At 42.1% G+C, this 12,731-nt stretch overlaps 1 protein-coding gene and 1 long non-coding RNA gene across 3 annotated transcripts; both read right to left on the bottom strand.

Annotated features, from left to right (window-relative positions):
- Positions 1-372: 372 nt before the first annotated feature.
- On the bottom strand, positions 373-5,066 carry LOC102399749 (protein HP-20 homolog). Of its 2 annotated transcripts, none has more exons than XM_006073632.3 (3): positions 4,913-5,066; positions 2,438-2,566; positions 373-894 (listed from the first exon to the last, which is right to left on the bottom strand). In XM_006073632.3, exons 1-3 carry the CDS (start codon positions 4,917-4,919, stop codon positions 455-457), a joined length of 576 nt encoding a protein of 191 aa, XP_006073694.2. In that variant the 5' UTR covers positions 4,920-5,066; the 3' UTR covers positions 373-454. The 2 variants fall into 2 exon arrangements, with proteins under 2 accessions (XP_006073694.2, XP_025139350.1); XM_025283565.2 differs by lacking the exon at positions 4,913-5,066 and adding an exon at positions 4,832-4,877.
- Positions 5,067-10,000: 4,934 nt separating this feature from the next.
- On the bottom strand, positions 10,001-10,698 carry LOC123333073. Its single transcript, XR_006550246.1, has 2 exons — positions 10,648-10,698; positions 10,001-10,269 (listed from the first exon to the last, which is right to left on the bottom strand). It is a non-coding gene; the product is annotated as an uncharacterized LOC123333073 (long non-coding RNA).
- Positions 10,699-12,731: the final 2,033 nt, after the last annotated feature.

Genomic DNA, 12,731 nt, shown 5'->3' with positions numbered 1-12,731 from the left:
CTTTAACCATAAAAATGACTTGACCAGATTCATGGTGTGAGTGACAGACAGGGAAGAATTAGAGAGATGAGGAGGCGCACGTGGTGAAACTTGTCACTTAGGTGGAGAAGTAGATTGGGGAATGGGAGGCACCGTGAGCCTATTTCTCTTGGATAAGAGGGTGTCCATCCAGTAATGGGGATCTGGGGACAGGGAGGCAGCTTGGCCCTGAAAGCTATCAGAAGAGTGATTTAAGTGAAATAATGTCATGATTTCTGAAGTAGAATTCTAAGGTCCAGTTCTACTGTGACCAAACCTACCAGTTCTCTCATATGAACAGAGAATCTATTCACCAAAATTCCAAAATGCTAAGGAAAGGAAAGCACAAGAGGCCAAGATATAGTGCATATTTATTTGTTTGCTTTTGACAGCAGAATCATAAGGGATTTGCTTTTGCTACAGAAAGAGGCCAGAACTATGTCAGGAAACCAGAGAAATAAATTGTAACTTGGGCTTGCTCTGGCTTCTCGGTTTCCACTTTTGCTTCCAGCCACACCTTCTCGCCTTCGTGCAGCAGCAGGGTCAACATGCCAGAGAGACTCCTGGGCTCTTTGGTGGAGACCTGATGCTTTTCTAAGACAGAACTTTTGTCCCTCATCAGCTGAACAGTCACCTTGCAGTGATGGAGATCCACATCGAAGAGGAAATGGTAATTTCCTGGCACCCTGCATGTGAAGACCCCAGTGTCCTCCTGTAAGTCTTTCTGGGCATTGTACAGGACCTCTGTGAAGGGCACAGGCTTCGAAGGGGAAGGCAGCTGGCCACTGAGCTTCACAGTGAAGGCGGACCTTCTGTGGCACGGACATTTTACACTTGGCCCTGGAATTCCCGGTGGACCTGGGAAACCTGGTATTCCTTGGACAAACGGACAAGACACAGTAAGAAGGTCATAGAATCCAATAAAAAGATGATACCCAGTCAATGTGTGAAACCACCACTTTTTTTTTTTTTAAATAATATCATGGTTAAGAGATTGATCTTTGCTGTATGATTAAATGGTTTCAAGTCACATCTCTGAAACTGACCAGCTGTGTAATCTTACTAAAGTTAATCAATCTTTCTGGGCTGTATTTCCTCATCTGAAAATATTATTATTGACATCTCATGTGATTATTGTGAAGTTGTAAAGAGACAATGCACGTAAGGTATTTACAGTACCTATGCGTGGTGCATACGTATTATTTCCTATATATTATTTCATCCCGATTTGGGTGGGACTAATTCTTGCTAGAGCTTCCCTGGTGGCTCAGTCAGTAAAGAACCTTTTCCTATATATTATTTCATCCTGATTTGGGTGGGACTAATTCTTGCTAAGAGCTTCACTGGTGGCTCAGACAGTAAAGAATCTACCTGCAATGCAGGAGACCCGGGTTTGATCATTAGCAAGAATTTTCCTTCTCCAGAGGATCTTCCCAGCAGAAATTTTCCTTCTGCAGGGGATCGTCCCAACCTTGGGAAGGAAAATTCTTGCTAATGATTCTAATCTTACTGAAGACGATAAAAAGGCCTGGGTGTCTAAGTCTGGGGACCAGACAGCCTTTCGATTACCAAATCTAACCTTTAAGACCCATGATAATGGCTCCGTAAGAGATGACACACAACTGTGGTCTTTCCTGAGAGCCCCTCTTGGTCTGGTCTCATTGGCTACAAAGAAGTCCTGGTAACCAGGACAGAATCTGGGAAGAATCTTGCTTTGTACTCAGGTGCTCCCTGGGCATCATCCTTTTCATAAGAACTAGGTTTGGGGCTCTCAGAGAAGGCAATGGCACCCCACTCCAATACTCTTGCCTGGAAAATCCCATGGATGGAGGAGCCTGGTAGGCTGCAGTCCATGGGGTCGCTAAGAGTCGGACACGACTGAGCGACTTCACTTTCACTTTTCACTTTCATGCATTGGAGAAGGAAATGGCAACCCACTCCAATGTCCTTGCCTGGAGAATCCCAGGGACGGTGGAGCCTGCTGGGCTACCGTCTATGGGGTTGCACAGAGTTGGACATGACTGAAGCGACTTAGCAGCAGGTTTGGGGCTCTAAGTGCTCAATGAAACCCAATGTTCTGACGATACATGATGCCCCGCTACACTTATTAAACCCTTTTTTTTGCTGCTTATCAGACAGTCTGATTCATGATACTGACTCTACTTAGCACATGTTCCCACCGTGACTAAACTGCATGGATCCCAGTACCCTGGTTCTAGAACTAGGCCAGTCTCTCTTGTTCCCTGTGATTTGGGCTCTGGTTCCCCTGCCCTGGAACCCAGCCTTACAGCTGACCATTTCCTCCACATTCTTTTAATCCTCAATGCCTTGTGCTCCTGAGTTTATGAGGATTATGACATTCCTACCAAAAACATGAAACAGAAGGTGCAAATAAAAAGCAGAAGAATGTATTTCTCACCTCTTATACCTGGAGGCCCTCTTATACCTGGAAGTCCTGGGTGTCCTGGCGGCCCTGGAGGTCCGGTACACCCTCCTTTCTCCAGGACAGCATTTGCCATTAGGATGATGCTGACCAATATCCGGAGATCTTGATTAAAGAAACAAAGAGAAAGGTTTTTTCTTTTTTTCTGCTCTTTATTTTGTTTTATTTATATATGAAGGGTAGATAGGTAGAGTTGCAACCTGGCCCAGGAAAGGTATCATGTCTAGAACTAAACACATGGACTCAAATAACAACTTTGCCCTTACTAGTAAACTGAGCAAGTTACTCCCTGAAATTTCCTTATCATTCATATACAGCAATAATTACTCAGCTAAAACTGTTTCTGAATCCTGAAAGGTCAACATTTTTTCTTCATCTGTCTTCGAACTGATAGAACACAGAAAGCACTCAAACACAATTCTTAAATACAAAATCCTTTATTCTTATGAGAACCTAATGCATCTCTCTCTCTCTCGCTCTCTCTAGTCGCTAAGTTGTTTCTGACTCTTACGACCCCCTGGATTGTAGCCTGCCAGGCTCCTCTGTCCATGGGATTCTCCAGGCAAGAATACTGGAGTGAGTTGCCATTTCCTTCTCCAGGGCATCTTTCTGACCCAGGTATTGAACCCAGGTCTCCTCCATTGCAGGCAGATTCTTTACCAACTAAGAGGGAAGCCCCAACCTACTACATATTGAATGCTTATTATGGAAAAGACATTGGGCTAGAAACATCATATCAGTAAGAAGTCATCACACGCCTGCTATTTTTGCCATAAGCATCTTTGCCCCAAGCATTGTCACCACAATCATTTTTGCTACATAATTAATTTGACCTAAGGCAATTTTGCCATAAAAGAAAAAATAACTGGCTGAGATTTCAGTTTCAACTGGCTGACTGTTGTTTGGTTTTATTTCTCCATGGATGCAGTACTCCCATTTTTATGTTACATAAATCTTAGTCCTCATAATGATCCTGATAGTGATGAGTAGGCGTGGTGATCTTAAAACAGTGGATGATAACCGCTACATATAAAGACATGATAGAAAATAAGTGGATAAAACTTACTACAAGTGTAAAATAAGATAGTACAAAGTCAGACTGCATATCATCCTAGAAAATAACAACATATCAGTTTGCAAATCCTTGGGTGATTTGAAGGCAAAAAGTTGAACCAATATTTCCCATGGAACTTTGGAACATCTGTCACTGGACATGTGACACAATGTTAAGAGAGCAACAATCCTGTAGAGGATTTCACAATGCAATACAAAGCTCAGTTACAAACATGCATCCTAGTATTTGAAAACTGAAGGAGGAAGTTTTAGCAAAAAAGTGCAATGTTGAATGAAGAGAGAACTCCATAAGCAAAAGAAAAAAAAAAAAGACAAGTGCTTAAGTACAATCTATAAAGTAAAATCAGTTATTTGCATGATATTGTCATGAATCTGCACATTTTTAATGTATTCAAATAATTGTATTTCACAATTAAGTTTTAAAATTTCATTATTCATTTCTTAAATGTTTTGTTATATCCTTCTAAGTGACCCTCTTTTATCTTTCATTATTTTTATCTTTTAGAGCAAAATTGCCTTATGGCCAGTTGGTTATGAGGTGACAATGTCTGTAGTGAAAATGCGTGCGACCACGATGTTTGTGGCAAAGAAGCTGGTGGTCTAGAACTGTACCTAGCTGTTCATTACACCCCTACAAGGGAAAGTTTATATTTCATTTTACAGATTAGTGGTTTGAGATTCAAAGAGGTGATTCTACTTATTTCCCACCAGATTGCTAGTCAGTTACAACCTGAGGGTGCGTGCTCGTGCGCCCAGTGGAATCCGACTCTTTGCAACCCCATGAACTGTAGCTCGCCAGGCTCCTCTGTCCATGGCATTTTCCAGGCAAGAATACTGAAGCCAGTTGCCATTTCCTCCTCCAGGGGATCTTCCTGATCTAGGGTTCGAACCCACGTCTCCTGCATTAGCAGGTGGATTCTTTACAACTGAGCCACCTGGGAAACCCCAGTTACAGTCTGAGGCAAGATTCTTATTCAAAGCATTCTGAATTAAGAATCAGCGTTCTCAGCTATGTACTTTTAATTAGTTAATTGTTAGCTGACGGCCCTGCCCTCTCGTTTCTCCAAACCCTCTGCTCCTGGCTTTCACCTTTCTCGTTCAGCTAAGTCTTATAGCACAGCAACCCCCAAGAAGCACCTTGATTTGGATATATTCACTCTATGTTTATGTCATGTTTCTGTCTTCCAGAGACAAGAAGCACCTTGATTTGGATATATTCACTCTATGTTTATGTCATGTTTCTGTCTTCCAGAGAAATAATTTCAGAAAACCCATTTTTGGCACTAGAATATTCACCTCTATTAACAAAATGATACACTCCATCCATCCGCTTACAAATACTTGACCCCCCTCCCACAACATCCGTCCGTCTCCTACCAGCCATTCTCAGGACAGAGCCTTTCCTCTGTGGGATGGGCGTCTCTCAGATTTCTTTCTGAAATGCCTAGCTGTGTGTCTGAGGCTTGGGCTCTGGTCACTGCTCACTCCGTCAAGGCCTTAGCTAAATGATATGAAGCTGCCTGTTCAAATATTTATCCCTGGTCCAAACTGAGACAACAAAATTAATATTTAATCAGACAGTGGATTTAGGCCACCCATTCTTTCTGAATTTGGATCTTGGGCCCAGTAGGATTGTCAACTAGAAGTCCGAAATCATTTTCAGATTTCCCTTCCAGCAGGTCTATTATGGAAGCAGCTGTCAATACATATAAGACCAGGATAAGGAGGCCATTTCTCCTATTCTGACTTCTTTCTGAAGACTTATTCCTTATGTTTAACCAGATCTGGAGTCATCACAGACCATTTTCTGAACAGAAGGCCAAATGTAGAGCAGGAAGTCTAGAACTGAGGGTAATTCCCAGTAAGAATAATGTACTAGTGGAACCAACATTGTGATACATAATTAAGTGGTCAAACAAATGTAAAGTATGCAGTGCTAATTAATATTAGATACTATTTTAACATGGGCTTCCCAGGTGATGCTAGTGGTAAATAACTCACCTGCCAATGCAGGAGATGTAAGACTCAGGTTTGATCCCTGGGTTGGGAAGATCCCCTGGAGAAGGGCATGGCAACCTACTTCAGTATTCTTGCCTGGAGAATCCCATGGACAGAGGAGCCTGGAGGGCTACAGTCCATAGGAGTGAAAAGAGCTGGACGTGACTGAAGTGACTTAGCATGCACGTGTTATTTTAACATGCGTGGCACTTGCCTTTTTTGATCCCAATGACAATCTTATAAGGAAAATATCTGTAATTTATTATATTTTATACAAATCAAACTATTTATAGAACACTTCATATTCTTATTACCCTTTTTTAATTCTTTCTCCCTGGAACCTTATGGCCCTGAACTTTGATGAACTCTAAAATTTGGGTCAAATGTCTCCTTTCGTATCTATATCAAATATATAAATGTATGGGAAGAAGACATTTTTATAAAGAGAATAAATTAGAAGTTAGTTCTGAGTTAGGGTAGGGGACAGCTCAGCACTGAACACAGTGAAGTGGGTGAACTATAACTCAAAAGTGAATAACTGCTTGTTATTTTCCTGTAAACCACTACTTGCCTAAAATGCAAGGCCAACTGGCATATCAATGCTTGTCAAAGGGAATAAACTCATCTGACCTAGCTGCTGCTGCTGCTGCTGCTAAGTTGCTTCAGTCGTGTCCGACTCTGTGCGACCCCACAGATGGCAGCCCACCAAGCTCCACCGTCCCTGGGATTCTCCAGGCAAGAACACTGGAGTGGGTTGCCATTTCCTTCTCCAATGCATGAAAGTGAAAAGTGAAAGTGAAGTCGCTCAGTCGTGTCTGACTCTTAGCGACCCCATGGACTGCAGCCTTCCAGGCTCCTCCGTCCATGGGATTTTCCAGGCAAGAGTACTGGAGTGGGGTGCCATTGCCTTCTCCGTCTGACCTAGCAGGGGACTGTAAATGCCCAGTAAGCAACCCAGAACATGTAGGTGAGTGAATCCTTTGACTTCGCTTCTAGAATATTTTTTGCAAGCAAAGGGTTGAACCATTGTCATTACTTTGCTTTTGTGTAATAAAATATTGATCCTTTTTTTTTTAGTCAATGTTGTACTGAGGATATATCTAATTGATGATAATAGAGATTTCCTTCATCAAGGAAAGGTTAGAACTTGACCGTACATAGAATAAGATGGGGAAACATTTTATCTTCTCATGTGTGCCCTAAATTCTGTTTGGAGAAAGTACTTCTTGTTGGGGAGAGTCCTTGCTAAGAATTTTGATGTGGCTGCAGCTGGAGCCAAAACCACAGGGAAGAGAATTAAAGGATCATGCATGTACCAGACATAATTTTCAGACCATAAATATGATGTCAACAGTAACTGTTTTGGAAGATGTTCTTTATCAAGTTGAGGAAGTTCCCCTTTATTCCGAGTTTGCTGGGAGTTTTTATTATGAATATGTATTGAATTTTGTCAAATTATTTTTCTGCATCAATTGATATAATCATATGATTTATGATCTGCTCAATTTTAAGATTTAGTATATAATGTTAGTGATCAAGACACTGTGGTATTGGCAGAGGGATATAAACACACATCAATGGAACATAAAGAAAAGTCTACATAAATTACACACAATCAGCCTATTTTTTACAAAGATGCAAAGCTAACTCAGCAGAGAAAAGATAGTTTTCAACAAGAGGGGATATATGTATACGTGCAGCTGACGCACTTTGCTGTGTGATAAAAACTAACACAACATTATAAAGCAATAGTACTCCAATAAAAAATTTAAAAATGATGTTGAAACAACTGGTGGTTGAAAAAATTAATATTAACCTAAACCTCACTTGTTGTTTGTTTGTTCAGTCACTAAACAGTCTGACAGTTCAGTCTGACGCTTTGCGACCCCATCGACTGCATGCAGCACCCCAGGCTTCCCTGTTCTTCACCATCTCTTCGAGTTTGCTCAAACTCATGTCCATTGAGTCAGTGATGCCATCCAACCATCTCATCCTCTGTCGCCCTCTTCTCCTCATGCCCTCAATCTTTCCCAGCATCAGTGTCATTTTCGATGAGTAGGCTCTTCACATCAGGTGGTCCAAGTATTGGAGCTTCAGCTTCAGCATCAGTCCTTCCAATGAAAACCTCATGCCTCATACAAATATTGACTCTAGATGGATGATAGATCTCAATGTAAAATGCAAAACTGTAGTACTTTTAGAAGAAAACATTGGAGAAAAATATTCCTAATCTTGGGCTAGGTAGAATTCTTGAACATGACATCAAAACTTAAATCACAAAAGACAAAATTCAATAAAGGGACTTCCTGGAAAAGAAAAATTTTGCTCTTAAACACTGCTCAGAGATGGAAAAGACAAGCCACAAACTGGAGAAAGTATTTGCAGTCTCTGACAAAGAACTTGTAAAGGGAGTACACAACGAATTCTCTAAACCTAAGCCTAAGAAAACAAACGATTCTTTTAGAAAATGGAAGGCTTGAACAGACATTTCATCAAAGAGGATATACAGATGGAAAATTTAAAAACATATATTGAAGTATGTTCCAAAACCATTAGTCATTAGGGAAACCCAAATTAAAGTCAACACAGGACGTGACTACATACTTACTAGGAAAATTAAAATTTTAAAAATACTAATAATACAAAGATGTAGAGCAGAAATTATCCTCCAATTAAAATAAATTAATTAATTTTAAAGAAAGATACAGAGTAACTGAAGCTCCCCCTCAGTGTTAGAAGGAATGGAAAATGGTACAGCTGCTGTGGAAAACAGTTTGGGAGTTTTATTAAACATACGAACTGTATGATTCAGCAACTCCAATCTTGGGTGTCCATCCTGAGAGAAATTAAAACATATAGTGGCTGAGAGAGTCACTCCCCCAGGATTTCATGCCCAGCCTCCTGTGGATGTGATTTCACTTCTGTGATTGTGTTTTGTCATACGTGCAACTTGTCACCTGAAAACTAGGCTTGCCTTTTGTTGGATGTGGAGCCAATAGACACAACCAAGCCAAAGACTGAGAGAAGAAAAGGTTTATTATTACTTGCAGCAAATAAGTAGGACACCAGGGATATTTCCCAAATTAGTGTCTCTCCAGCAGCAAAACTGAGTAAGTTTTGAGCTAAGGTACATGCATATTCATGAAGGCGCTCGAGCAGAGGAGAATTCAGCATATGATTGGGGCATAGTTGACAGAGTTCCAGCTTTAGTTGATTGAAGTCAGAAGGGTCAGCATAATCATTCCATCCCGCATGCTCTGCCTTAGTTCCTGCAGAACTCAGATATATTCTTATGTATAATCCTTGAGGAGGAATTATCAATGCAATGCGTGTGTGCATGCTAAGTCGCTTCAGTCTTCTCCGACTCTTTATGACCCCATGGACTGTAGCCTACCAGGGTCCTCTGTCCATGGGATCCTCCAGGCAAGAATACTGGAGTGGGTTGTTATGCCCTCCTCCAGGGAATCTTCCCAGTCGGGGATGGTCTGCACTCAGTCTCCTGCAGCAGGTTCTTTACCACTAGCACTACCTGGGAAGCCCCATCAATACAATAGGGTTGTTCATTTGCCTTTTCTCTGTTCCTGAATTCCTTTGTTCCCTTAAGATCATTGATGACTGAGACCTGTTCAAAGGCAAGCACTGCAGCAAGGCTTAGATCGCAAAATGGCTTCTCTTAAGTCAGGAAAGCCTGCCTGGTTCTCTTTCTCCAGAGACCCCTTACCTATCAGCTTACAGACTGATCTTAAAATAAGGAGATAATCCTCGATTGTCTGGGGCAGCCCTAATGTAATCACCTGAGCCCTCATAAGCAGAAAAGGAAGGCAAAAGAGAAAGGCAGACAAATGAACAGCTGAGGGCGAAGGGCAGCCTTCAGGAGCTAAGAATCGTCCTGAACTTGAAGCCAGAAGGGAAACAGGGACCTCAGACCTACATTCTCATGGAACAGATTCTCCCAACAGCCTGAATAAGCTTGGAAGCAGAGTTTTCCTTCTGATGCCTTCAGAAAGGAAGGCATCCCTATGGGCACATTGATCTTGGCCTCCTGGGACTCTCAACAGAGAAGTCCTCTTATCTATATTATGCCCATGATGCCGAAAGCTTGGCCTCTGTGCTCCTGTGCTGAATTGAATCTCAAAGACAGAGTTTGAGATGGTCCAGTGGCTATGACTCTGCACTCCCAATGCTTGGGGCCCGAGTTCTATCCCTGGTCAGCGGACTAGACCCTGCATACTGCAGTGAAGGTGGAAGATTCCCACATGCTGCAACTGAAACTGTGTGTGTGCTTAGTCGCTCAGTCGTGTCCCACTCTTTGTGACCTCACGGACTGTAGCCCTCCAGACTCCTCTGTCCATGGGGATTCTCCAGGCAAGAATACTAGAGTTGCCCTGCCCTCCTCCAGGGGATATTCCCAACCCAGGAATCGAGCCCAGGTCTCCCGCATTGCAGGCAGATTCTTTACCATCTGAGCCACCAGGGAAGCCCAAGTATGCTAGAGTGGATAGCCCATTCCTTCTCCAAGGGATCTTCCCGACCCAAGAATTCAATACTTCAGTGCACCATTGCTGACAAGGTTTAGGTGTGCATGGTCTGAGGTGGTTGTTTTCCTAATCTTGATTAGTTTCTCTGGTACCTTCAATCTTGCCTTGGGTGGTTTCTTGGCTGTTCCTCCCTTGATTAGTAACAGTTGGACTCCACCCTTTGGAATTCAGGGAAGGTCTTGGAGGCTGGAATCTTGCCTACAAGAAACAGGGGACAAAAAAAAGGCTTCTATGCCCAGGAACCCACATGGTGCTCCCCCACTCCCACAGTTTCACCCAGACTTCTGACTCATGGAAACTATGAGATAATAAATGGATGCTGTTTTAGCTCCTAAATCTGTGGCAATTTCATGTCAGCCATCAAGACGCACATAGGACATGTAGCTTTCATGCCTTTCCCGCTGGCATCCTTTAATTCCTTAGCTTCTGCCCTTGTGAATGCCAAGGACAAAATCCAAGCTCATAAACCCAGTCCTATCCTGTAGGGAGAAGGAAAAATAAGGCAGCAGCTGGGGTCATATTCTGGGGCTCTCATGCGGCTCAAAGAGGAATAGATCAAGGGTGGAGTCCACTTACTTCAATAATCAGATTCTGGTCTCCAGCAACTCACTGCCAGAGGGGTGTAGAGGGAAGGACTCCAGTGTGAATGTCAATCGCCCTAAATTTTCTCTGGTTAAAAATTAACCAGCCTATTAGCCTTAAGAGAGATAAGAAATCAAACATTTATTGAGATCAGTTCATTTAATCAGCCTACTTAAATCTATCTAAATGAAGCTCAGGAGATAAGAACAGAAAAACCAAGAGGCTCTATAGTTGTTCAAATTTCTTTCCACAAGTCAGGATGCCTGGGGAAGGAGGAGGAATTTTCTTCATGGGAATTACAGATAAGAGTTCCTTATAATCTTGTAGCCTCGTGTTCTGGGAAACAAACTCGCTCAGAAGGACAATGTAGATAGTGGATTGCAGGTTATTACACCGGTGGGCCCAAGGCAGAGTCTCCTCTTAGTCAAGGACCCCTACCAGTTTTTGTGAAAACCTTATACACCCTAAGCGTACTTGCCCAAAGCCACTTCCCCAAAATTCCCTGAAACTAGTCTGAACAAAGGAAAAAGAAAGATACAATCAAAGCTAACCTGCAATTCATAAGCTTTAAGCCTTAAGTAGTTAACAGTAAACAATTATCAATAGGCTTGTGGTCATATCCCAATAAGCATAATAGAATGTATGATTCTATTCAGATACACAGATAATTAGGGTATTCTTTTAGGTGATGGAGAGCCCTGGGGCTCTTCCTTGGCGGCGGAGTTGGGGGGGGCAGGGGGGTGGGCCTGGTTTTCCACTTGGTATATCGTTTCCATAGATACTGGCCATATAGCTCAAAGACCACAGTCCGGCCCAAGATGGAGCCCTGCTTTCAAGACAGAGCCTGTTCTGTTTCCTCCTTCAATAAAAGCAACAATATTAAAACTGCTTACTTTGTTTCAAGCCTGATTTTGAGTTTTTAATACGCTTTTAATTATTTCATTCCTATAATATGTAGAATAACTTACGCTAGACAAAAGAAAGAAACATACAGTACTCTAGAGCTGAAACTCCAGTACTTTGGCCACCTCATGTGAAGAGTTGACTCATTGGAAAAGACTCTGATGCTGGGAGGGATTGGGGGCAAGAGGAGAAGGGGACGACAGAGGATAAGATGGCTGGATGGCATCACTGACTCGATGGACGTGAGTCTGAGTGAACTCCAGGAGTTGGTGATGGACAGGGAGGCCTGGCGTGCTGCGATTCATGGGGTTGCAAAGAGTCGGACACGACTGAGCAACTGATCTGATCTGAGAGGTGATTATTCAGAAGTTTAAGACAAAAAATGTAAATATCTCTTCCTATTATATATAACTTCATAATTTGAGAAGTCTCAATTTATTGATTTAAAAACAATAATGAAATTAAAAGACACTTGCTCCTTGGAAGGAAAGCTATGACAAACTTAGAGAGCATATTAAAAAAGCAGAGACAACAGTTTGCCAACAAAGGTCCATATAACCAAAGCTATGGTTTTTCCGGTAATCATGTATGGATGTGAGAGTTGGACCATAAAGAAGGCTGAGTGCCAAAAAATTGATGCTTTTGAATTGTGGTGCTGGACAAGACTCTTGAGAATCCCTTGGACTGGAAGGACATCAAACCAGTCAATCCTAAAGGAAATTAACCCTGAATATTCATTGGAAGGATGGATGCTGAAGCTGAAGCTCTAGTACTTTGGCTACCTGATGGGAAGAGCTGACTCATTGGAAAAGACCCTGATGCTTGGAAAGATTGAAGGCAGAAGGAGAAGGGGATGACAGAGGATGAGATTGTTGGATGCATCACTGACTCAATGGACTTGAATTTGAGCAAACTCTAGGAGACAGTGAAGGACAGGGAAGCCTGGTGTGCTGCAGTTCATGGGGTCAAAAAGTCAGACAGACTTAGCGACTGAACAACAACAACAAAACTAATAGCTAACACTGTGAATTTCTTACGTAGCAGGCTTTGCATGTTTATTTTACCTAATATGCAACGAGCTCATAATATTCGTTATATTATTATCTTCAATTTATAGAAAATGAAACGGAAGCAAAGCAATTGTTTGTAAACTTGTCCAGAATCCACCTTTGAAA

This window comes from Bubalus bubalis, chromosome 4 (assembly GCF_019923935.1).
Source record: "Bubalus bubalis isolate 160015118507 breed Murrah chromosome 4, NDDB_SH_1, whole genome shotgun sequence".
NCBI classification, from domain to species: Eukaryota; Metazoa; Chordata; class Mammalia; order Artiodactyla; family Bovidae; genus Bubalus; species Bubalus bubalis.
The sequence above is the reverse complement of the archived record's forward strand: the minus strand, read 5'-3'. Positions and strand labels throughout refer to the sequence as shown.

Excerpts from the sequence above, each read along its gene's own strand:
- LOC102399749 (XM_025283565.2), bottom strand. The coding sequence starts at position 4,862 with ATGGATGGAGTGTATCATTTTGTTAATAGAG. Across the intron at positions 2,567-4,831 it reads GTATCATTTTGTTAATAGAG|ATCTCCGGATATTGGTCAGC; the intron begins GTGAATATTCTA and ends TCTTTAATCAAG. Across the intron at positions 895-2,437 it reads AGGGCCTCCAGGTATAAGAG|GAATACCAGGTTTCCCAGGT; the intron begins GTGAGAAATACA and ends CGTTTGTCCAAG.